The 26,883-nt window shown below is 52.3% G+C and overlaps 1 protein-coding gene across 1 annotated transcript in view; it reads left to right on the top strand.

The window, feature by feature from the left end:
- LOC144729502 (plexin-A2-like) overlaps positions 1–26,883 on the top strand; it is a 101,255-nt gene that overhangs the window by 61,544 nt on the left and 12,828 nt on the right. The window contains exons 15-19 of the mRNA XM_078609838.1: positions 17,567–17,633; positions 19,282–19,428; positions 20,432–20,591; positions 23,041–23,144; positions 24,883–24,979. Coding sequence (XP_078465964.1) covers positions 17,567–17,633; positions 19,282–19,428; positions 20,432–20,591; positions 23,041–23,144; positions 24,883–24,979 — 575 coding nt within the window. The remainder of the gene's footprint in view (positions 1–17,566; positions 17,634–19,281; positions 19,429–20,431; positions 20,592–23,040; positions 23,145–24,882; positions 24,980–26,883) is intronic.

The raw sequence follows: 26,883 nt of genomic DNA, 5'->3' as shown, positions 1-26,883 counted from the left end.
GTCGTCACAGTTGTCATCATCGTCGTCATTCTCATCATTATCGTCGTCGTGATCATTGTCTTCAACGTGATTGTTGTTGTCATTATCGTCGTCACAGTTGTCATCATCGTCGTCATTGTCATCATTATCGTCGTCGTGATCATTGTCTTCAACGTGATTATTGTTGTCATCATCGTCGTCATTGTCATCATTATCGTCGTCGTGATCATTGTCCTCAACGTGATTATTGTTGTCATTATCGTCGTCACAGTTGTCATCATCGTCGTCGTGATTGTAATCATCACCATTGTTGTCATTGTTATCGTCGTCGTCGCCAGAATTGGCAACGTCGTCTACACTGTAAACGTCATCATCGCCTCGATTGTCACCACAATCGTAATCGTCATTGTCGTCATCGTCGTCAAAAACACTGGTAAAAAAAAAAAAATTTCTGGCCTGGACTTTTGCAGCTGTTTTAGACTAATTTCAGGGTGCTGATTCCAAATCTGATGTCAGATTTGCGCTATCACATCTCATTTTATGCTATCGGCATACCCCATTTTCATTGATTTTACCCGAAATTAACTCTGTCACTTATGATTGCGAGTTGTTGCGAGTCAGTGACTGCTTTAGTGTTAAAATATGGTGCTGTATTTTTTAGGAAAGTGTGTTTATAATATAATTTGATGTAGATATCCACATTTATTCAATATTTTTCTTCCGCAGTTTTTATTGAAAATGCAATATTTGATATCTCAAAAACCTGATGTGATAGATGCCAGATTTGGAATCAGCACCCCAAAATTACCTTAAAACCGTTGGAATACCTTATGCCAGAAAGAGTGTGTTGACCAGTGAAATCAGTCGCCCGCCACGCGTGTCAGGCCGCGTCGCCTCGCCGCCCGTGAAACGGCGACACCGCGCCCCCCACCAAACGCTCCCGCCGCCTCCCGCCCCCCACCACCTCCCGATCCCCAACACCCTCGCGTCGGCTCCGAGAGCCCCGCTCGTGTAAGTGCCGAGCGCTCGCCAGGCTCAACCCCCGCCGCTTAGATTTGCAGATATGACGAGAGATGCCTGCTGCTTTCGGGTTAAGTTTAATCACCGGATTTATTTAAAGGGGAACGCGTTGTAAATAATTCCGCGATGGGAGAAGGGCGATGTGTTTTGTCCACTTTTAGAAAGATTTGCATTTTAAGTAAGTCCTGTTCACGGCGTTCCCTGTATTCCCACGGGCTCAATTTCGCCCCGAAACAGACTTTGGTAATTCTTTCCTGTCGAACGTTAATTCGCGTTGTTGCGTTGCGTGAATTTTTTTTTGGGCGAAATTGTATTATCGTCCCGCAGATAACGCTCTGCTGAAGCAGCAGAGCTTTTCATCTATTATTCAAATGTGATTTCGCCGGTAATTTAATCTCGCCGAATTCATAACGCACATAATTACCACTGTTTCACCTGCGTGCGGAAACTACAATTAAAGTGATGGGAGTCCGGTTATTTTTTTTTTGTGTGCGCAACTTGTCAGCGCCATTAGAATTCGGGCTTTTGTTCGCAAATTACATTTCCTTTGCGCCTACGGGCGACGAGGTCGTCGATTGCGCAACGGCTGACGGATCTGGCAGAAGGAAGGGAGCGATGGCGGCCTCGTCAGCAGTGGCCCCCTTCGATGACCTCTCACCCTCTTGGCCACACGATGCCAAAATCACGACCGACGCTGCCACAGGAACGGCGTGGCGGTCAGCAGTGCAGTGGACTTGCACTCCAGAGCTCGCCCGTTTGATTCATTCTCCCAGTTGAAAAAATGGGGGGGCAAGTTAATTAAATCCTCCCTGCCCCCCCCCATTCCCCCCGTCCCCCCCCCCCCCACTTCCCCTCCCCCCCTTTCCACTACAGTCTCTGTCCAACCAGTTGTATAAGCCTATTCACCGCAGTCGATCGGCGGGCCGCGTGTGGTGGGGTAAAGTGCGGGTTACTCCCAACTTCTTCCAAGGTGCCTGACTGGCGTGGAAGAGTAGGCCAAATACCCTCCAGAGGAGCTCCCTTGCCAGCAGTAGTGCGTGAGCAAGCACCCACGGAGCTTCACCTTTGCCCTTGTCAATCCTCGTGCTGGAGTAAGGCGTCCCCGTTCCGCGTCAGTCCTGCGGGTTGTTTGACCAACACTTCACCACGCTGGTCAGCGCAGGTTGGTGAAGGGAGGCAGGGTGGAGGGACGGGGGGGGGGAGGGATGGAGGGGTTGAGGCGTTCAGGAGGAGTTTCCATTATCGCTCGCCACTGACGATAGCCGTGAGCAGGGCATCCCGAAATCCTCGGCCGTCCGCTAATAAACCCGAGCGAGGTCAGGGGTGAAATTACTTAGAGCTTCAAAGTGACGACGGCGAAAATCAGTCGGCGTTTTGAGAAACGCCACGTGATTAGGACCACTGCCATCACCAGCACCAAGGGGTTGTTGATCTTTAGTGACCTTAAGTGAAATGTCATACGCGGGTTCCGAGGGTTACAGGCAGTGTCTGCCCTATAATAATAATAGTTCAATTTGTAACAGACGTAGTGGCCGCAACTCAGAGGCGCGGAGCCAAGCTCAGAGTAGCTCGAAAAGCATGATTGTAGAGGTGAGTTTTTAAGTCTCTCTTGAAGGAGGCGATTGAGGTGATGCTGCGAATGTGCAGAGGGATTGCGTTCCAGACTGTTGGGGCTGCCACCGAGAAGCGGCGCATAGACATGGCCATCCTGGATCTTGGTATCAAGAGGAGGTCGTGAGTCGCGCTGCGCAGGCATCTATGGGGTGCCCATGTCAGCCCGGGGACGATGCTGACAGCGTGTCCGGCCGGCCGACGGCCTCGTCGGACCCGAACGTCGCTGCGGGAGGGAGCCAGGGCCCGGTCAGGGTGGCTTCGGGGAGGGGGCTGCAGCGTTATGATAGATAGATGTATGTGCATGTTGAACTTCTATCATGCCGTACGTGGCTAACCGTGCCAATCGGAGGTGCGACAGATCCCTTTGGGTGATTCAGTCGTTACAGCCGCGACCATCGCTGTGTGTGCCGCTACCGGCCACGTGCCGAAATTGAAATAGTTTTTGTTCGTTTGAACTTTGATTTATCGTGACAACATTCGGGCGTCGCATGAAAAAAAATGGCAAAAAATATATACCGAAACTGAAATAGCCGAGGTGAATGTCGACAGTGTGTGGTGGTCAAACAGTCAAGGGAAGGCATTGAATATCGCACGGAGAGGGAGGGGGCATCCCCACCCCCCCCCCCTTAAAAAATCCCCCATAACAGCCACAGGGGCCCTCATCAAAATGTACTCGGTCCTGGTTGTGAACACGATTGAGTGGCGAGCGCCGGGGTGACGCCAACGATGATGACGATGACGACGATGATGACAATGACGACGAAAGCGGCGACGGTGACGGCGATAACGATAGTTGCCGTTTGAGTCTCAAGCCTTGTGCTTTTAGGATGGGGGGGGAGGGGGGTCCCGTTACATGGGGATGTTTTGGTCAATTCCAGCCATACTGCCGCTCCGGCCACTCCGACGCCTGCTCCGGGTCGTGGCGTCGCCGCTTGCGCTTACGGCGCGACCGTCCGACGATTCACACCGCACGCAGCAAAATTTCAGAATTGCGCGGCGCTACAAATGCATCCCCCCCCCCCCCCCAGTCGTCGCACGTCGCGGCCCGGGTTAACCTTTTCGTTGAGTCCGCGGGCGTTCGAGCAAGGCGATGGAAACCGAGAAAACGATACAAACGAGAGGGTGAAATAAGTAAGCGGAGGAGAAATGAGTCTTGACTTGTACTCGACGGCACCCTAGGTTCGTGTCATCGCTGGCGGTGGGGTGAATCGGAGCACACATTCCAGTCACCGCTTACCCGGCTCCCAGCGAAATGCCCAACGGTGTGTACAGAGTGGCCCAAATGTCAGGGCACGTAGGGCTATTATATCTACTTTATTTTTTAACGAATCGAGTAGTTTGTTTCATTTATTTTAACACATGCTCAAACTGACTTCTATTAACGTTGATGCGCGCGTGACTTTTATTTTCAAATGAATTAGGGACTTTCTTTTAAAAAGAAGGTTACAGCTGCCTTCTTTGGTAAATATAACAACAACAAAACTAATTGTACTCGTTCGCCTTGGGTAGAATTTTCTTTCCATTTTTAAATGTCATCTCAAAATGAAGGAGAAAAATAGATATTAATAATGAAAACGGATATAATATTCACTTACAGAAGAAACTATTAAAGGTTCCAATGCCAACTGTTAAAATAATTGTAAGTAAACATGTGTCCTCACTTCTGGTGTCACCATGTACATATAGACACACATATCACGTTCGGCCACTGGTGTGTTTAAATGCTTTATTAAGCTAGACTCTGTCTCCATTGTACAAACGCCCTTGTGGGAAGGGGGGGGAGAGCTCTCAAACATCCAGGTCTCCAGGTCCAATCACCCAAAGCCGTGTGGGGCTGGCTGCATTGAGGTGCAAATGAGCTGTTAATTCATGCGTAAATTGGGGCGGCACGTGTCAAGCGCATCTGTTGGCCATGGGGATGGAGGGGTGGGTTGGTGGGTGGGGGCTGGAGGGGGGCGACTGCGGTGAAGGGTTGTTGGGGTCCCGGTGGATGTGCCCAGGGACAGAAGTCTTGAGAAGTGAGGAAATTGGAGGAGGGAGGGAGGGAGGGAGGGGATGGAGGAGGAGTTCGTTGTAATGTCCAGACCGTGACGTTGGAGCTCCGCCGGGATGACGGGCACGTGACTGCCCGGCGCTGTCGAGGTGCCAGCTCTCCCGATTTAAAACGAATTCCGCACGACAAATAATAATAACTCGAAGAAGAAGAAGAGCGATGCGGTTCATTTAAAACAAAAAGAAAGGTGCTAGCTGGCTTTGAGGGCCAGGGTTCCCGCCTCGAGGGACTTGAGCGCCACACCGTCTGTCGCCTCAACGATTTGCATCTTCGAAGGTGACGGGGGTATCGTGTATTGCACATGCAATGGGGTGGTGACGTGACAAGCACGCAAGACTATTTTTAAAAAAAAACTTTTTTTTTTACCAGGTATGGTCCACTGAGCTATATAGCTGTTTTTCGGAAGCGACCTGGCCACAAATGATAGCTCGACGAAGTGGCTTATCACGTGGAAATCTACAGCAGCCAAATACTCTAAACGCGCGTTGATTCTAAATGTGAAGGAAAAAAACTGGAGGAAGCAGAAAAAAATTCACACGGCCACGGGGAGAGAGAGAGAGAGACATGCAAACCCCAAACATACAGGCATCAGGCTCGGGATCGAACTTACACCCTCCTGTATACCAGGGGAGGTAGTTAACATCCCGCTGCCGTGGCGCCCGTCGGTTGTGAGTCGTACCTTCCCACTGTCTGTGAGCAGCACACCGCCGCCTGCTGATACATCTCTTGATTTCGTGGTTTAGACAAAGCGAAAAGCATTGCACACGCAATTCGGTGGTTACGCGACACGCACTCAAGGCATGCTGAATCGGAGTCCTGCCTTCCTTCCCCGCTGTCCCTTGCTTGTGAACGGCGCACAATTGCCTGCTGTGATATCTAGGGGAGCAAGGATTTAGCTCTGGGGGAGCTCCACAACACCTGTTCCAGATTAATACTGGCCCAGGAGAGACATACATTCGCATCGATACACACTAATCACTGAGCCTCCATCAACCACACAAAGAATCCGCAATGTATGCCCAAAATTGTGGAAATGCCCACTTCACCTCCTCCAAGCTAGTACATGTATTCCCTCGCTCTCAGCCACAGCGGTCCCATCGGCGACTCTGCGAATGCGCGGGCGCGTCTAATCTTTGTTTTATAATTCTCGCTCAGCGTTCGGAAACACCGGTCGATCGTGCCCGACGGAAATCGTTACCGCGCGTGCTTCCAGCGCCAGCTCGTTTGCGAGAAGCCACGGCGAGACGAGACGAACAGACGAGACTCTCCGCTGCCCTTGTCGCACACCGCACGACCACCCACCCTGCCCACTCCACACTAACAGCCCCCCGCCGCATCACCGCCGCCTCCGCCCCAGCCCCTCCAACAGACTGTTGGCGCAGGTGGGGTTAGCGAGCGCTCCCCTATGAAAAGTGAGATAACCGTGGGTAATTAACTGGCATGATTATTTTCAATCTCTGTTTGCATGGTGTTCGCATTCGACGGGTGAAATTGAGCGAGCGTAAATGGCGAGATGTTACCCACCTCGCCTGGCATGCAGGAGGTCGTGAGGTTCGATCCCGACCCTGCACGTTCTCCCCGTGGTCGCGTGGATATTCCTCCGGTTCCTCTGGTTTTTTGCTCCACATTTAGAAACAAAATGCGTTTAGAGTGTTTGGCTGCTATATATTTCCACATTATAAGCCACTTCTTTGAGCTTATCATTTGTGGCCAGGCCGCTTCTGAAAAAGCGCTAAATAGTTCAGTGTGCCTGACCGGTTAAACTAAAACATAGTTTAGTTTGGGAAGGGTGGTGGAGTGGTAATCACACACCGCTGTTAACCTGGCGACCTGATTTCAATTCCTAGGCACGGACTGACGTCAGTGGAAAGTGATATCCCTTCTAGCTCTAGACCTACCGGCACCCTCATCAACCCCCACTCTCTTCACTAACCCCACAATGACGCGCGTTAGTGAAGTTTGCATGGTCGAACAACGCCGCAGCACAGCCAACACACCATTGGGGAGGCCCTGTCATCCAGTCGTGGCTTCACAAGCCACCGTAAACAATTAATTTGCAATGATGAAACAGACGGAAGGTGCTAGTGGCGATGGTGGCAGCGTTGGGACTGGCTCAGCCCCGTACCGTCTGAGGCCAAGCACTGAACGGCCAACAACCAACAACCTCCCACAACCAACAACCTCCCACAACCAACAACCTCCCACAACCAACAACCTCCCACAACCAACAACCTCCCACAACCAACAACCGCCCACAACCAACAACCGCCCACAACCAACAACCGCCCACAACCAACAACGGCCCACAACCAACAACCTCCCACAACCAACAACCTCCCACAACCAACAACCGCCCACAACCAACAACCGCCCACAACCAACAACGGCCCACAACCAACAACGGCCCACAACCAACAACCTCCCACAACCAACAACCTCCCACAACCAACAACCGCCCACAACAAACGTCTCACAACCAACAACCTCCCACAACCAACAACCTCCCACAACCAACAACCTCCCACAACCAACAACCTGGCACAACCAACAACCTCCCACAACCAACAACCGCCCACAACAAACAACCTCCCACAACCAACAACCTCCCACAACCAACAACCTCCCACAACCAACAACCTCCCACAACCAACAACCTCCCACAACCAACAACCTCCCACAACCAACAACCTCCCACAACCAACAACCTCCCACAACCAACAACGGCCCACAACCAACAACCTCCCACAACCAACAACCGCCCACAACAAACAACCTCCCACAACCAACAACCTCCCACAACCAACAACGGCCCACAACCAACAACCTCCCACAACCAACAACCTCCCACAACCAACAACCTCCCACAACCAACAACCGCCCACAACCAACAACGGCCCACAACCAACATCCTCCCACAACCAACAACATCCCACAACCAACAACCGCCCACAACCAACAACGGCCCACAACCAACAACCTCCCACAACCAACAACCTCCCACAACCAACAACGGCCCACAACCAACAACGGCCCACAACCAACAACCTCCCACAACCAACAACCTCCCACAACCAACAACCTCCCACAACCAACAACCGCCCACAACCAACAACCGCCCACAACCAACAACGGCCCACAACCAACAACCTCCCACAACCAACAACCTCCAACAACCAACAACGGCCCACAACCAACAACATCCCACAACCAACAACCTCCCACAACCAACAACCTCCCACAACCAACAACCTCCCACAACCAACAACCTCCCACAACCAATAACCTCCCACAATCAACAACCTCCCACAACCAACAACCTCGCACAACCAACAACCTCCCACAACCAACAACGGCCCACAACCAACAACGGCCCACAACCAACAACCTCCCACAACCAACAACCTCCAACAACCAACAACGGCCCACAACCAACAACCTCCCACAACCAACAACCTCCCACAATCAACAACCACCCACAACCAACAACCTCGCACAACCAACAACCTCCCACAACCAACAACCTCCCACAACCAATAACCTCCCACAATCAACAACCACCCACAACCAACAACCTCCCACAACCAACAACCTCCCACAACCAACAACCTCCCACAACCAACAACCGCCCACAACCAACAACCGCCCACAACCAACAACGGCCCACAACCAACAACCTCCCACAACCAACAACCTCCAACAACCAACAACGGCCCACAACCAACAACATCCCACAACCAACAACCTCCCACAACCAACAACCTCCCACAACCAACAACCTCCCACAACCAATAACCTCCCACAATCAACAACCTCCCACAACCAACAACGGCCCACAACCAACAACGGCCCACAACCAACAACCTCCCACAACCAACAACCTCCAACAACCAACAACGGCCCACAACCAACAACCTCCCACAACCAACAACCTCCCACAATCAACAACCACCCACAACCAACAACCTCGCACAACCAACAACCTCCCACAATCAACAACCTCCCACAACCAACAACGGCCCACAACCAACAACGGCCCACAACCAACAACCTCCCACAACCAACAACCTCCAACAACCAACAACGGCCCACAACCAACAACCTCCCACAACCAACAACCTCCCACAACCAACAACCTCCCACAATCAACAACCTCCCACAACCAACAACCTCGCACAACCAACAACCTCCCACAACCAACAACCTCCCACAACCAATAACCTCCCACAATCAACAACCTCCCACAACCAACAACCTCGCACAACCAACAACCTCCCACAACCAACAACCTCCCACAATCAACAACCTCCCACAACCAACAACCTCGCACAACCAACAACCTCCCACAACCAACAACCTCCCACAACCAATAACCTCCCACAATCAACAACCTCCCACAACCAACAACCTCGCACAACCAACAACCTCCCACAACCAACAACCTCCCACAACCAATAACCTCCCACAATCAACAACCTCCCACAACCAACAACCTCGCACAACCAACAACCTCCCACAACCAACAACCTCCCACAACCAACAACCTCCCACAACCAACAACCTCCCACAACCAACAACCTCCCACAATCAACAACCTCCCACAACCAACAACCTCGCACAACCAACAACCTCCCACAACCAACAACCTCCCACAACCAACAACCTCCCACAACCAACAACCTCCAACAACCAACAACCTCCAACAACCAACAACGGCCCACAACCAACAACATCCCACAACCAACAACCTCCCACAACCAACAACCTCCCACAACCAACATCCTCCCACAACCAACAACCTCCCACAATCAACATCCTCCCACAACCAACATCCTCCCACAACCAACATCCTCCCACAACCAACAACCTCCCACAACCAACATCCTCCCACAACCAACATCCTCCCACAACCAACAACCTCCCACAACCAACAACCTCCCACAACCAACATCCTCCCACAACCAACATCCTCCCACAACCAACATCCTCCCACAACCAACATCCTCCCACAACCAACAACCTCCCACAACCAACATCCTCCCACAACCAACATCCTCCCACAACCAACATCCTCCCACAACCAACAACCTCCCACAACCAACATCCTCCCACAACCAACATCCTCCCACAACCAACAACCTCCCACAACCAACAACCTCCCACAACCAACAACCTCCCACAACCAACATCCTCCCACAACCAACATCCTCCCACAACCAACATCCTCCCACAACCAACATCCTCCCACAACCAACAACCTCCCACAATCAACATCCTCCCACAACCAACATCCTCCCACAACCAACAACCTCCCACAACCAACATCCTCCCACAACCAACATCCTCCCACAACCAACATCCTCCCACAACCAACATCCTCCCACAACCAACATCCTCCCACAACCAACAACCTCCCACAACCAACATCCTCCCACAACCAACAACCTCCCACAATCAACAACCTCCCACAACCAACAACCTTCCACAACCAACAACCTCCCACAATCAACAACCTCCCACAACCAACAACCTCCCACAACCAACAACCTCCCACAACCAACATCCTCCCACAACCAACAACCTCCCACAACCAATAACCTCCCACAACCAACAACCTCGCACAACCAACAACCTCCCACAACCAACAACGGGCCACAACCAACAACGGCCCACAACCAACAACCTCCCACAACCAACAACCTCCCACAACCAACAACCTCCCACAACCAATAACGGCCCACAACCAACAACGGCCCACAACCAACAACCTCCCACAACCAACAACCTCGCACAACCAACAACCTCCCACAACCAACAACGGCCCACAACCAACAACGGCCCACAACCAACAACCTCCCACAACCAACAACCTCCCACAACCAACAACCTCCAACAACCAACAACCTCCCACAACCAACAACCTCCCACAACCAACAACCTCCCACAATCAACAACCTCCCACAACCAACAACCTCGCACAACCAACAACCTCGCACAACCAACAACCTCCCACAACCAACAACCTCCCACAACCAATAACCTCCCACAATCAACAACCTCCCACAACCAACAACCTCGCACAACCAACAACCTCCCACAACCAACAACCTCCCACAACCAACAACCTCCCACAACCAACAACCTCCAACAACCAACAACCTCCAACAACCAACAACGGCCCACAACCAACAACATCCCACAACCAACAACCTCCCACAACCAACAACCTCCCACAACCAACAACCTCCCACAACCAACAACCTCCCACAACCAACATCCTCCCACAACCAACATCCTCCCACAACCAACATCCTCCCACAACCAACATCCTCCCACAACCAACATCCTCCCACAACCAACATCCTCCCACAACCAACAACCTCCCACAACCAACAACCTCCCACAACCAACAACCTCCCACAACCAACAACCTCCCACAACCAACATCCTCCCACAACCAACAACCTCCCACAACCAACATCCTCCCACAACCAACATCCTCCCACAACCAACATCCTCCCACAACCAACAACCTCCCACAACCAACAACCTCCCACAACCAACAACCTCCCACAACCAACAACCTCCCACAACCAACATCCTCCCACAACCAACATCCTCCCACAACCAACATCCTCCCACAACCAACATCCTCCCACAACCAACATCCTCCCACAACCAACAACCTCCCACAACCAACAACCTCCCACAACCAATAACCTCCCACAACCAACATCCTCCCACAACCAACAACCTCCCACAACCAACATCCTCCCACAACCAACATCCTCCCACAACCAACAACCTCCCACAACCAATAACCTCCCACAATCAACAACCTCCCACAACCAACAACCTTCCACAACCAACAACCTCCCACAATCAACAACCTCCCACAACCAACAACCTCCCACAACCAACAACCTCCCACAACCAACATCCTCCCACAACCAACATCCTCCCACAACCAACAACCTCCCACAACCAATAACCTCCCACAATCAACAACCTCCCACAACCAACAACCTTCCACAACCAACATCCTCCCACAACCAACAACCTCCCACAACCAATAACCTCCCACAATCAACAACCTCCCACAACCAACAACCTCGCACAACCAACAACCTCCCACAACCAACAACGGGCCACAACCAACAACGGCCCACAACCAACAACCTCCCACAACCAACAACCTCCCACAACCAACAACCTCCCACAACCAATAACGGCCCACAACCAACAACGGCCCACAACCAACAACCTCCCACAACCAACATCCTCCCACAACCAACAACCTCCCACAACCAATAACCTCCCACAATCAACAACCTCCCACAACCAACAACCTCGCACAACCAACAACCTCCCACAACCAACAACGGGCCACAACCAACAACGGCCCACAACCAAGCATCGATGATGCGCAGTCTCAGTCCGCAGCCCAAGCCGCCTTACCGCACCGGCCCCCCTCCCACCCCCCACCCACCCCCTCCCCTCCCACCCCCTCCCACCCCCACCCACCCCCTCCCCTCCCACCCCCTCCCACCCCCCACCCACCCCCTCCCCTCCCACCCCCTCCCACCCCCCACCCACCCCCTCCCCCTCCCACCCCCTCCCACCCCCTCCCCACCCCATCCCACCCCCTCCGCACCCCCTCCCACCCCCTCCGCACCAAGCACGCCGCCGCGAGTGCCGGGCTCGAGCGAGTAGACCGCTCTCTGCTTGGGCACGCGCCACCAGTGTTTGTTCCCCGCCGGCTTCTTCCCTCTTGTAAAGGTCGCCGGGGGTTACGCGAGAATGCGGCGATAAGGAGGTGGGCTATTGATCACCGGCGCGCCTCGCCGAATATCGCGCGCGGGTCCGGCTTTTGCACGCCGGTGGCGACCGCCAAATTGATTTTTATTCCTCCCTCCCTCCTCCCTCCTTCCACCGCCGCCGCCGTCGGGAGGAAGGCCATTTACGCTCGCTCGGAGTTCAATTTCACCCGTCGAATGCTAATCAGTCATACGGGGGGGGGGGGGGGGGGGTCCGCCAGGAGATAATGGAAAGATATGGATTTAAATAAGGACTCGCGCTGTTTAATTCCCCTGCTGGTTAGACACGCGTGCCCGCTCTCGCGCGCTCTCGCGCTCGCGTGCCAGTAAATATTGGCGAAATTTACCAGACGGCGGTTTGTAACAAATGAGGTTACGCGGCGGTTTTAGTAATGAGGCGCGGCGGCGTTGTGGGATAAAAAAAATGTGATTGATTGTTTTGTGTGTGTGGATGTGCGTGTGTGTGTATATATATGTGCGCGTGTGTGTGTATGCGTGGGCGCGTGTGCGTGTGTGGTGTAGATAATCAAATCTATCAGCATCGTTTATTTATCCCGCCTGAAAGCTCTTTAAATGAATTCTCTCTCTCGTGTGGATGAGTTGATGGCTGTGCAGTATAGCGGGGGTTGTTGGAATCTTTTTTTTATTTTCAGCAAATTGCAGATGTTGGCCGCAAGGGATTGCATGATTCACAACTGATGAGCCGGTCCCTCGTTACAACCCCACCCCCTCCTCCCCGGCTGTCACCAGCCAGCCACAGCCCACCGCGTGGACATTTGGGTGTAGGACATCTGATGCTGCACCCTTTGCGCTGCACTATTTTGGGGCTGCAGAACCGTTGCTGCACCTTCGGCGCTGAGAAATCGGTGCTTGCGCGGTCGGTGCCGCACGCTCGGTGCTGCACAATCACTGCTGCACCCTCGGTGCTGCACAGTTGACACTCCACCCTCGGCTCTGCAGGACAGGTTCTCTGCAGGGCAGCTTCTGCACACTCGGTGCTACGGCCTCGCCGCTGCACAGCAGGTTCTGCACTCCAGGTGCTGCGCTCCATTGCTGCACATTCTGTGCTGCACTGCCGGTGCTGCACAGCTGGTTCTGCACCGCACGTGCTGCACATTCTGTGCTGCACTGCCGGTGCTGCACAGCTGGTTCTGCACCGCACGTGCTGCACAATTAGTGCTGCACTGCCGGTGCTGCACAGCTGGTGCTGCACCGCACGTGCTGCACATTTAGTGCTGCACGGTTGGTGCAGCACAGCTGGTTCTGCACCACCGGCACTGAAGGCTCGAGTAGAGTGCGGTGCGGTCGTGAAGGAGCCTCACGACTCGCTGTGTTTCCCCACGCACCGTAGACCACTCCTCGCTTCAAACGCTTCTCTAATTGCGATGGTGGTGTCCACTTGTTTTATAAACATTTTCCCCCGTTGTAAATTTGTACATTGTTATACAAATTTTACGGGGTGGTTGAAATATTATATATTTGTTATTAATAGAAAAAGTTGTGTTTGAGTGTTGTGCTTTTTTTGTTTACCCCGCGGCATCTAACTATAGCGGCATCCTGATTCGCGTTTCGATGCAAAGTGTATCCATTCGTCAAGTCTCCCAGAGCACCGCATCCCCCACGTTTCTGGAAACCGGTCCGCTGAAGCAGACGTCACAGAACTACTTCTGAGATCCCTTTATTACGTGACCTCTTAAACCTGACAATAGAGGTGGGCCCTGCACTCTCCCCCACGCGTCCTGTCTCGATGTTTGTCGTGACGTTTTTCTTTTTGCGATGACCTACAACGTGCATACATACATTGATCAGTGCCGGTAGTTAGGTGAGTACATGGGTAGTTAGGTGAATGGGTGTGTATGTAGTTTGGTGGGGAGTAGGCAGTGTGGTGGGCAAATAGGAATGGGTGGGGTATGTGGGTGCATGAATGGTTAGGTAGGTATGTAGGTGGGTGGCTGGCTGGCTGAGCATATAATTTATCAGGCCGGCTAGTAGGCAAACATGTGGGTGGGTTGGTGGCTGACTATGGCATGGATGTGTAGGTAGTTAGGCGTGTAGGTAGTTAGATGGGCAAATGGCTAGTTGAGTGAATGGGTGGGTGGGTATGTGAGTGGGTGGGATGGTGGGTAGTTTTGGTGTCGGTAGTTGGTGGCTGTCTGGCTTGTATGTGTGTGTGTATGGTGAACTTTTTTTGTACCTTACGTAGCCAACCGTGGTAATCCGAGGTGCGGGGTAAGCACAACAAACTAAATACACAAAAAACTGTTCGAGAGAAATGAGTTTCAAATACAGATTTAAAAGTGCATAGCTCCAGTGGCTTCCCAATATCGGAAGGAAGAGCATTCCAGACGGCCGGAGAATGGTATTTGAAAGCGCGCGAAGCGGTGACCGTCCTTGTTCCATTGCTAGCAGAAAAGATGACCAGAGTTCGCGTGATGGCTTACACTCCTTGAGATCAGCATGGCATTGTGGATCAATTGTGGTAAGCACTTAAGTGAAAACCCGAATAGCAAATTGTGATTTCGTTTTTTTTTTACTGCAGTCATTGGTGGATGGGCAGAGACCATCAACTGGCTGCATTTGAGAACTCGGTTTAATCACTGCTGGCCAAAACACCTGTGACCTCTTATCCACACCACACTGGGATGGGGGGCAGTGCCCCTTTTCCAAATGTCTCAAGCTAAAGACAGAAATTCCTGATGCGTGGCAGCCAATTCGATAGTTTTTATTGTCAGGGCTGGAATTAAGTGGGAAAACCCAATTAATGGATTTGGGTTTTTTTTTCTTTCTCCCAGCAGTAATTCCGGTGTTTGGGCTGCGACAATGAACTCACTCACACTTGAGAACCCCACTTAATCGCAGGATGTATGTGTGTGTGTGGTGAACCTTACGTAGCCAACCGAAATGGAAACACGGGATCTCAGCGGTCCCCGTTCAATATCTCGACCTTAACCCCTGAGCCCACGAGTCCGGCAACTAACAGGAAGACTTATTTTATTTTTATTCTGCTTCTTTACCCAGGAAAGCCTGACCTAGTCTCATGGAGGGCTCTGCCAAGTGTTCACAGTCGAGGGGGAGGGGCGATGATTGCCTTGTATATGTTCAACTGAGTAGCCTTGGAGCAGATGGTGGTGGGATGAGACTGTCAGGTCAGATAGTGGAGGTCGCTGCTTGTCGGCCGTACAGCAGCTGCTGGTTGTGGCAGAGGGTACGAAGCGAGCGTTGCCGAGGAGGCTGCCGTGACATCGGCGGCTTTGTCCTTGAGTAACTCAGGATTCCAAGTGAGGCGCTGGCAGAGGTCGCAATCGGGTACCCGATACCCGTACCCTACCCGATACCCGGCTACCCGTACCCGGCCGGGTACGGGTACCCGTTTGCGACCCTGGTGTGGCCGGGTACGGGTACGGGTAGGCCGTGAGTCACTGGTGAGTAACCGTTTGTCACTCATTTCCCAACGTCTTGTCTCTTCTCACAATTCAAGTTCCTAGAATCAACCCACCCGCGCCTGCAACATGGCTTCGTCCCAGAGGTCGCAATCAGGTTCCCGATACCCGTACCCTACCCAATACCCGGCCGGATACGGGTAGGGTACGGGTACGGCCGGGTACGGGTACCCGTTTGCGACCCTGGTGCGGCCGGGTACGGGTACGGATAAGGAATCAAAACCCGTTTGCAACCTCTGGGCGCTGGGTGTAGACTCCAGCTTGTTCAGAATGCAGCTGCTGGAGTGGTGTGAGCGCATCACCACACCGGCTGTCTTTTTATTTTACATTGGCTACCAGTCCAGTATCGAGTGGACTATAAGATCCTGCTGCTGATCACCAACAAGGCACTCAATGGATAAGCCCCGCGATATTTACAGCAATTGATCCATCTTTATACACAAACGAGGTCCCGGATATCTTGGGATCGTCTTCTTTTTAGGACTCCGAGGTCAAGGCTCATTTCCTGCGGTGATCGGGCTTTTGCCAGTGATGCAACCAAGCTTTGGAGTGCTTTGCTAATAAGACAGAGTCGTTTGCTTTATTTGAGCCTGTCATGAAAACTCACCTCCTTAAACTGGCCTGTGCTCTCGCCTAGTTCTGCCCGTTTACCCTCAAGGTTATGTTTATTCCCTGCTTTCCATGCATGGGTGCATTGGAATGTGTGAATGAAATGCGCCTTTACAAGTGTAAATTATTATTGTTATGAACCGCCCAGCTATCTCGGACAAAATATTCTCGTAAAGCAAAATGTTGTGCGTACACGATCGTCTCTCTAATGAGTTTGTTGCAGCTGTGGCCTGTTGAGGTTGTCGGTGGTGAAATGCTAACCACCTCGCCCGGTACACAGGAGATCGTGGGTTCGATCCCGATCCCGATCCTGACCATGCCTGCTGTATATGTGGAGTTTGCATGTCTCTCTCTCCCCGTGGTCGCGTGGATTTTTTTCTCCCGAATCCTTCGGTTTTTCCTCCAAAATTTTGAATCAACGTATGTTGAGAGTATTTAGCTGCGATACATTTCCGCGCGCTAAGCAGCTTCATTGGGCTATCATTCGTGGCCGGGGTTGCTTCTGAGAAAGAGCTACATCGCTCAGTGGGCCGTACCTGGTAAAATAAAAAAAATTTGTCTCGTAAAAAAATGTATGTTAAACTTCTTTGGCACCGTACATTGCCTAGCATGATAATCAAGGTTGCGGGATGTGTGAGAGTGTGCTTGCTGTGTGTTCATACAAACACGTTTGCTTGGCCACTTTCTTCAAATGTCCCAGTTTTCTCCGGGTCTCAGCATTATCAGCATCATCATCATCAGATATGCGCAGGAAACGAGGGCCCGTTGTGCCAACCATGAGTGTCCATGCTCCACATCGCATCGTAAAAGGCCTCTGGCAAGGTCAGGCTCGGTGTCACGACAGATCTAACGAAGGCCCCAATGGCATGAAAACGTGGCCTCCAACGACAAGTCCGTCGATCTCCCTGCCCTCTTGGTTTCTCTCTCTTTCTCTTGGCTCTGAAGTGGCCGACTGTTCACGTTTCCGTTTTAAACAATAATAATGACGAATATGCCGAGCGTTGTGCTAACCGAGTCGATGTCTCCCTTGCGAACAGGACCGAGTCGGTCGCAGAGAAAATGTTGACCAACTGGTTCACCTTTCTACTCCACAAGTTTCTCAAGGTGGGTTCGTCTTCAGCTGCAATCTGCACGTGTAAATTGCTCTCATTTCTCTTCGCTTCATTGCAGTACTTTGTTTTGATTTTGTCGTTTATCGTGACCCAGGTCACAGGTATCTTCGACAAATTTCCACTTTTACCCTGAAACTTGTGTAAATTCACGGCGCGATGAAGTGCTCTCCCCAGCTCCGTGCGGGTCGAGGTGGTAATTTGACTGTAGTTCACCGTGCTCGGCGGTGCCGGTTGGCAAAGGCGGGGAGCATAGAAATACGGTACAACAGTGGAAATACAGCACAACAATGAAAATACTGCACAGCAATGAAAATACAGTACAACAATGGAAATACAGTACACCAATAGAAATATAGTACAACACTGGAAATACAGTACAACAATGGAAATATAGTACAACAATAGAAATATAGTACAACAATGGAAATACAGTACAACAATGAAAATACAGTACAACAATGGAAAAACAGTACAACAATATAAATATAGTACAACAATGGGAATACAGTACACCAATAGAAATATAGTACAACACTGGAAATACAGTACAACAATGGAAATACAGTACAACAATGGAAATACAGTACAACAATAGCTTTTCCTGCAATGTGCCCTGCTGCTCACCAGGTAGAACCCGGTGCAGCTTGTGCATGGCGGTTGCCCATCCAGGCTGAGCATTTCTTCACTTTCCAGAGATCTAACGAGCTCAGGAGCATTTCTGGGTGATTTGTTCATCCGCTGTGTACCGGCTTAATTCGACAATAATAACTGGATGTTATCATGCTGAGAGGAAGACGAGATCCTAATGCGTTGAGCCACTGGCAGAGTGATGAAGATCAGTCGGTTGATATATCAAGATCATCACTACTTTTCGCGGCAGACACAACACAATAAAGCTCGGTTATATATTTACGAGATATGTAATCATTCAGCCGCGCCTGCTGCTCCCATGTGAGTGCTATTGTAGGTCTGCGTGCACACAGTACACCCACTGATACACACGCAGTACACACATAGTACACGCACTGATTGATCGACAAGTCTTGCGTAGGTAAATTAAGCAATGTTTAAACATTCTCCGAGTGAGAGCACCGATCGTGGAATGGCACTATTTCTAGAACGGTGTGATCGCATTGTCAGACGAATGTTATCATCGCCGTCATCACCCCATCACTACCATCTTCAGCAGACCGAGTGTGCCGCACATGCCTCGCCGGTCCGTGGACTGTGGAACGCTGTGACGCTCTCCAAGGTGCTGATGCCCGTGTCGTCATTGCCTCCTCCCTTTCCCCGCTTCATGTTTCTGCCCTCGCACCTCGTTGCTTGTCACCCCCGTCCTCTCATTTGCACAAATAACTGACCGACCCAACAAATTGCCCAACCAACTGAACTAATCATGAACTAACCAACCGACAAACCCACAAACTTACCAACTAACCGACCGACCGCCAAACCTGCGACCGACTGATCAAACAAACCAATCGACCCAACCGACTCACCGACTGACAAACGAACTGACCGACCAACCAATCCAACCAACTGACCCACTCACCGATTGACCGACCGACCCACTGACCCGCTGTCTGACCCACCGACTGACCGACCCACTGACCAACCCACCGACGATGCCCTCGTATCAGGAACGAGCGGGCGAGCCCCTCTTCAAGCTGTACTGTGCCATCAAGCAGCAGATGGAGAAAGGTCCGATCGACACGGTGAGCGGGGAGGCGCGATACTCGCTCAGCGAGGACAAGCTCATCCGCCAGCAGCTGGAGTACCGCACGCTGGTGAGCAGCTCACCGCAGAGCCGCACCGCGCACACACCCAGCCACTCCGCTGAGCCGTGGTGTCAACGGCTGCGCTGGGGGAGACAGACGTGCACACCAGCACTACGAGCATTCCCCGGTAGCCTTAATAGGCGCTCACCAACAGCACTTGCCCAACGGGTGGTTCCGTGCCGCCCGGTGGTAGTTGCGTGCAACCGGCTTGCGCGTGCGGTACACGCGAGCGACGATTAAGTTGCGCAATTTCGAGCGCGATTTGTTGGCTCGATCGATCACTCCAGGTGTGGAGCCGGCTTCAGGCTCCAGTGGGTATCTCGCGGCTGTGCGTGTCAATAATACATGATGTTTGGGGCAATGGCACTTCATCATTGCACGAAGATAGGCCAGAGAGATTGAGTGGCCCGGTAAGTCTGCAGCTTTACATTACGGCGCTCTAAAGCATCGCCTGCGTTATATGTTTTTGCAATAAGCCCACGGCGTTATTGACGAATGTGTTGAGTTTTTGTTTTGCTTATTGTGCTCGTGCACCACTGCCAAGGCAGCATCGGCAAAAAAAAACGTATGATTTAGTTGTGTGCGCATAATTGTGTGTGTGTTGCATTTTTGCGAAGCGGATGTTGTAGCGGTTATTGCCCTGCACCTGACTTCGAGTCTCGCTCATGGCCAACACCGGTGACGATTATCTCCCCTAGGTCGACTCAGCCTCAAAATAAGTACCTGGTGCAGTGTGTACACATCGCCATTGGGGAGACAAAGGCGACCGGGCGTGGTTCTGGCCACTCACCTCCTGGTGTACCGTGTCGGCCTTCATAGGTGCTCGCTAGCAGCACTTGCCCCAACAGTCTGTTCAAGGCTATACAACGAGAAGGGGGGGGTGGGGAGAATCCTTGTCTTTGTGTGTACACGCGTGTGTGTACACGCGTGTGTGTACAAGTGTGTGTGTGTACACGTGTGTGTGTGTACACGTGTGTGTGTGTGTGTACGCGTGTGTGTGTGCGGCGCACAGACCCTGAACTTGGTGAACCCGGAGAGCGAGAAGGGCCCCGAGGTTCCGGTGAAGGTGCTCAACTGCGACGCCATCACCCAGGTCAAGGAGAAGCTCCTGGACGCGGCCTACAAGAACGTGCCCTACTCGCTGCGGCCCCGCGCCTCCGACCTCGACTTGGGTCAGAGGGGTGGCCACAAACGCTGGCCATCGAACAAAAACGGTCGCCGCATCGCGCGCTTTCCAGATGCGCTTCTGCAGCCTGTCCGGAACGCTCTTCCTTTCCGATGTTAGGACGCCACTGGAGCTGTGCACTTTTGAATCACCTCGATTGAATACTCACTTGTTTTTGAACTGCTTTTTGTGTTTAGTTTGTTGTCCTTCCCCCGCACCTCCGAAAATCGCGGTTGGCTACGTACGGTGTGAAAGAAGTTCACATACACTCATGCATACGGCGCAGTCAGCCATCAACTACCGACACCCAAACTACCCATCCTCTCACCCACCCACGTACCCACCCATTCACCCAACTAACCATTTACACACCTAACTACCTATTCGCCCAACTGCCTACCCATCCATACCACATTCACATCAGTCAGTCAGCCACCAACCCTCGCACATGCCTGCCGACCAGCCGGCCTGATAACCTATTTACTCAGCGAGCCAGCCACCCACCTACATACCTACCTAACCACTCACGCACCCGCACACCCTCCTATTTGCCCACCAAACTGCCTATTCCCCACCCAACCACATACACACCCATTCACCGAGCTACACATTTACTCACCTAACTGCTGACGCTATGTATGAATGTTCAACTTATTTCCCACCGTATATAGCCAACCGTGCTAATCCAAGGTGCGTGGGATGGACGACTAACAAAACACAAAAAGCAATTCTAAGGAAATTCGTTTTCAGTCTAGATGATGATGATTTTAAAGTGCATAAATGCAGTGCCTTCCTAATATCGGAAGGAAATGGCCGCAGAAGTGCATCTGAAAGCGCACGATGTGGTGACCCGCCCCCCTATGCACATACCCACCCACGTATTCACCACACTACCTACACCGCCAACATACTGACTCATCCACCTACACAACAGTCCACCCACTCACCAATCTATCTACCCACTCACCCACCGACCCCACACCCTTCGCCCACGTGTGTGGCGGCTGGGGCTGAATGTGCGCATCAGTTTATCTTGGCCTTGGGCAGCACAGAGGGGGCAGGGGAAGCGGTGGTGGTGGGGACAGGGAGATCTGTGCTTTAGCAATCTCTCTCTCTCTCTCGCTTTGCCTCGGGCCAGGGAAAATTGACGCTTCTAACAGGCGGCCGCGTAGGAAACGCGCACGCGCATGATGCAACGCTCGTGCGGCGCGCACACGCGGGCGCACCCATTAACGGCTTGCGTTGTGTTGTTAACCTGCGCACGTGATCTCATCTGCGTGCTCCTCTCTCTCCGTCTCGTAATCGCTAATGTGTCCCGCTCCGCGGCTGTCGAAGCGCACCTTGAATTTTCGTTCCATTTTTTTTTGGCTCACCAATGACGTGGCCCACGATTATGAGTGCGTTTGCCGCAACGTTCACGGTTTCCGTTCCAGCAGACGCCCTGGTAAATGCTGCCCGCTGTACTCGCCGTAGAAATGCGAAGCCCCGTCCGCTGTACCGTGGACGTTAAAGGTCCAGTCCCCGCGACGTCATTCGCAAGAGTAGGCCATCGTGTGCCGGCGACACGGTCTGTATTTGCCAACTTAAAAAATATATATTGACGCCGATAAATCATTCGATAGGAACACAGTCTGTTTTTCTATAATGCGGTAGTAGTTGCGTCCCTGAGGAAGACCGCATTATTTATGGCTCAGTCGACCTAGGGGGAGGCCCAGGGCCGGTTCAGATAATCCTCACCGACGTTGGTCGTGAGCGGGAATTGAACTCGCTGGGTTCACCGTGCGAGTGCGATAGCCACAGCAGCACACGCTCCACTCGCGCGACGTGGTTCCGTCCACTCGATCGCGTTATATCTAATTGGCATCCACGTTATAAAAAACATTAATCGCGTTATAGCCAATTTGCGTTATGAAAACAACACGCGGCGTTATAGGAGAACAGACCATAAACGGCAAAAATCGTTGCCCCCCCCCCCTCCCTGCTGCAACAACCTGGCAGGACCCTCCTGCAAAAAAAATAATCGAGAGACTCGGGCGATATAGCCGGTGGGACACACCGAGTACGAAAAACAAGGTCACTGAGCACAATTAATATGGGCATCACCTTTGGGCGCCGCGGTGGCGAGATGTTAACCACCTCGTCTGGTATACAGGAGGTCGTGGGTTCGATCCCGACCCTGATGCCTGCTGTATACATGGAGTTTGCATGTTCTTTTTTTCTCCCCCCATGGTCACGTAGATTTTTTTTCCGGGTCCTCTTGTTTTTGCCTACGCATGTATGATCAACATCACCCATTTAAAGTATTTGGTTGCTCTATAAATTTCTACGCGATAAGCCACTTTGATAAGCCATCATTTGTGCCCAGGTCGTTTCTGAAAAAGAGCTGTGTAGCCAGGTGGGCCTTACCTGGTAAAATAAAAATAAATGTGTTCCTCGATGTTGGTTTTCTGCGGCAGAGTGGCGGCCCGGCAGGATGGCGCGGGTCATCCTGCAGGACGAAGACCTGACGACGAAAATCGAAAACGACTGGAAGAGGTGCAACACCCTGGCTCATTACCAGGTGAGGCGGCGTCTCCACTTCCTGCACCGCCGCACGTGACCGGCGAACCAATTGTCACGAACCTAGAACTCGTGAAGCGACTGATTCCCCGCTCATCCCTGCGGTCGCTTAATAGGCACTTCACTCCTACCCGCCAGTCCGTACGGAATTACGTTTTACAAGCAAGACCAGCATTGCATTGCCTGGGTTTTACCGCTTCTGTCACCGTTAACAACAACAGTCTCCCTTCGCCACTGAGTGGCGGTGATGTCACCACAGCGCCTGTGCCAGGCCAGGTGCACTTTGAGGCCACGTGAGTGAGATGACTGACAGATGCACCAGCTGTACCCCCTACTGTGCCAACTCACTGCGTTTTAGCTGCCCGGCACTCTGCTTCTTGTTGTGAGCGGTCCCTCCTCTGCCCTCCGTTGTTGTTGGAGGGCGGCTACCTCCAACCGCCCAGTAGCATGAGCCTCCTCCATAGAGGCCGAACTTGACACCGCTGCTACCGGTCTTCGGCAAGTCCAATCAGCTCCACATCCTCCTGCACAACATCAGTCCATCTCTTTTCTTTGCTCGTGCCGCGCTCGCTTACTCCCCTCTATCCGACCAAACAGAAGCTGCTTTGGCAATCGGTGGCTGGGCATGTGGGCTACGTGACCCAGCCAACGCAGCCTTGCCCGTCGTCACAAAGACACACGCACGCACGCAAACGCACGCACGTCGTGATGAGAGCCTTTCCACCCATCGTACGCGTCACCACGATTGTTGCAGCTGTCGACCAAATGAGCAGCGTCGTTCTCCTTCGGTCCGTTTCACTTGTTCTTGTGCCCTCGAGGAGAGAAGCAGCATAATGAATAAAGCTCCCCGGCTTTTCAAATGTGCAGGTGCGCAAGGAGCGGCTGCCGTCTTTTATCGATGATACATCTGCCACATAGCAGAAGAAGCGTGATAACACTATGTTTCTATTTCACGTGAATACTTACCAACATTCTTTCTCTATGGAAACATTCCCAAATGTATGTATGTCCCTATGTATTAAGGATGAGTTTCATGGGTTTTTTTTTTATACATTTTATTTATTCACGTTGCCCGAGCGTGGCACACTTCCGACAGCGAACACACTGCCCGGCATTACGGGTCGTGCGCTTACCGAATCGCAGAGCCTACGGGTGGAATATCGCAGCGTTGGCCGCTGTTTTTTTATGTTGATAAACAGAAGAGGGGTGGGGGAGCTGGGGATGGGGGCGTGGAAGTGGCTCACACGTGGGAGATTGTATGCATGTACGTCGAACATCTATCGCACCGTACGTAGCCAACCGTGATAATCGGATTGAAGTGCTGCACAAACATGAGTTTGACATTTAAATATCTCAGGATTAGTGTTTTTTCAAGTACAGTTTCGGATCTTTTGTTGTTTGTGTTTTTGGACCGTTTACATTATGGAACAATAATTGCACTCGTATTTCGCAAACTACACACCATCCCTGGAGTTCTCACTCGGTTAGACAAAATCAGCGTGACGTCACGTGCCACCACTCTTGGTGGGGAGAGCGAAAAAGTGATGTAATATACGAAGACGTCACTGCACGAAGAAAATCATTCCGAAAAAAAAAACACGTGTTTTTTGTTCACGTTTTTTTTTTCCTTCGGATCGTCCAAAATTTCGACACTCGGTTGCGACGATCGCATCACTCGATTTAATCCCAAAAATCAGCCACACAACGGCGAATGTTTTTGTTATCTCTTCCCCAACCAGATTCTGGACGGCTCAGTGGTGGCGCTGGTACCAAAGCAGCTGCCCACGTGCCACCTGGCGCACCTCTCGCTGACACGCTCGCTGCCAAGCCGCTACGGTACGTGAAATGATCACGCAACGCCTAGTCAATTTAGGGGGAAGCCTCAGGGCCGTTTCACACGCCGCTGACGTGAGCCGCGATGGGGAATCAAACTAAGGTCGCTTTGGTTAGTGGGGCGTGTGATGCTGCGGCTGTCGCACTGGCGCTGTGAACCCAGCGAGTTCGATTCCCGCTCGTGGTCAACGTCAGTGAGGATTATCTGAACCGGCCCTGGGCCTCCCCCTAGGTTGACTCAGCTATAAATGAGTACCTAATGCGATGTGTAAACATCGCCACTTGGGAGACAAAGGCGGCTGGGCGCGATGCTGGCCACCCACCCCCTCGTGTGCTGTGCCGGCCCCCATAGGTGCTGCTCGTTAACAGCACTTGCCCCAACAGTCGGTTAAAGGCTACACGGGCGACATTTGTCTTTGTATATGATGAGCGATAACGTGATGGTTAATGCACTGTAAACCCGGTGACCTGGGTTCGATGCATGGCCGTGGCTGACATCAGTGACGAGTGACATCTGAATCACCCCTTGCCGCACTACCGCACTCTTCCGCCCCCCCCCCCCCCCCCCCCGGTCCTCCTCACCTCACCGACTTGAAACTATCATGGTGAAGTATGGTCAAATTAACCCTCACAACCGGCACAGTGTGGAGAGGCCCTCATCATCCAGACAGTGGATTAGCAAAGCGGCGGTGCACAAGCCTGTATCCTGAGTTTGATGAGGGTGCAGTGGCGCCGCCAATGGTTCAGCACGGTGGGCCACGCACGCGGCGACCCGAGTTCGATTCCCGCTCACGGCTATATCGTCAGGGGCGAGCGATATCTTAACCGGTCCTCACCAATGCCGTCGCGGCGAAGTACGTTGAAACAAACCCTCGTTACGTGACACGGCATGGGGGGAGGGAGAGAGGCGTTCCATGCAGCAGCAGCAGCAGCAGCAATAGCATCAGGAGCGGCAGCTCACAAAGGAGCTGTAAATTATTTATTGCCGTAAAATAATTAGAGGAGGGGGGGAGGAGGGAGGGAATGTTGATGAAAACGTCTCGCTAAGTCACAAGATTCTCAGAAGCACGCCGGAGAATTCACATCCGTTGTGAAAAGGGCAACGGGCGGGAGAGCCGTAGGCAATTTCGGGCAAGTTGAATAAAACATATAAAACAAATATAACGGCGGCGACATATGTTACTGGATATTGCTCCGTAGCGAAATTGATTTATGCTTTTGACAGAGCATGAAGTAAAAAATAAAAAACGTAACAAAACATTCTCTCTTCCAATGTTTTTCTCCGTGAGCCGCGGTCCCTGACGCTGGCTGCGGAGTTTGCGTATTCGCAGAGCCGCTTAACTCCCCGCCAACAAATCGATCACCGCACGAGCGCCGGACTCCATCATCTCGCGACCCACCGGCGACCCGTGGCCGCACGATTCGATGACCCAATTAACCCGCTGACCCTCTCGACCTCAACGGATCCATACGGCATCGCTCCGATCGCTGGCCCCGTCCCTCTCTCAGTGTGAGAGACGCGGCGGCCGCGATGCCATCCACGTTGACCTGACAGCCCCTTCATCCGATATGCCACTTGGCTACGATCCCATCGCTCCTCGCCGTTTGCTCGGCACGCATGTCGAGTGAGCGATCCGGAAGTCGCACCTTCGATTCCATCTCTCCCAGCGCGGCATTTGAAACGACGGTGAGAGTTTCTCAAATCCCTCCCCCCCCCCACCTTAAGTTGACCGGCAGGTCACGGGGAGTGTGGGGTAAAGTGTGGGTGCTCCCACAGCTTCCAGCAGGACCGGCGTGCGAATCGATCCCGACCCTGATGCCTGTATCATGGAGTTTGCGTGTTCTCCCCGTGGTCGCATGGATTTTTCTGCAGGTCCTCCGGTTTTTTCCCCTCCACGTTTAAAATC

The sequence above is a fragment of the Lampetra planeri genome, chromosome 32, assembly GCF_965212315.1.
Source record: "Lampetra planeri chromosome 32, kcLamPlan1.2.h2, whole genome shotgun sequence".
Lineage (NCBI taxonomy): Eukaryota > Metazoa > Chordata > Hyperoartia > Petromyzontiformes > Petromyzontidae > Lampetra > Lampetra planeri.
Note: the sequence above shows the minus strand (reverse complement) of the source record. Positions and strands in the feature narration are given on the sequence as shown.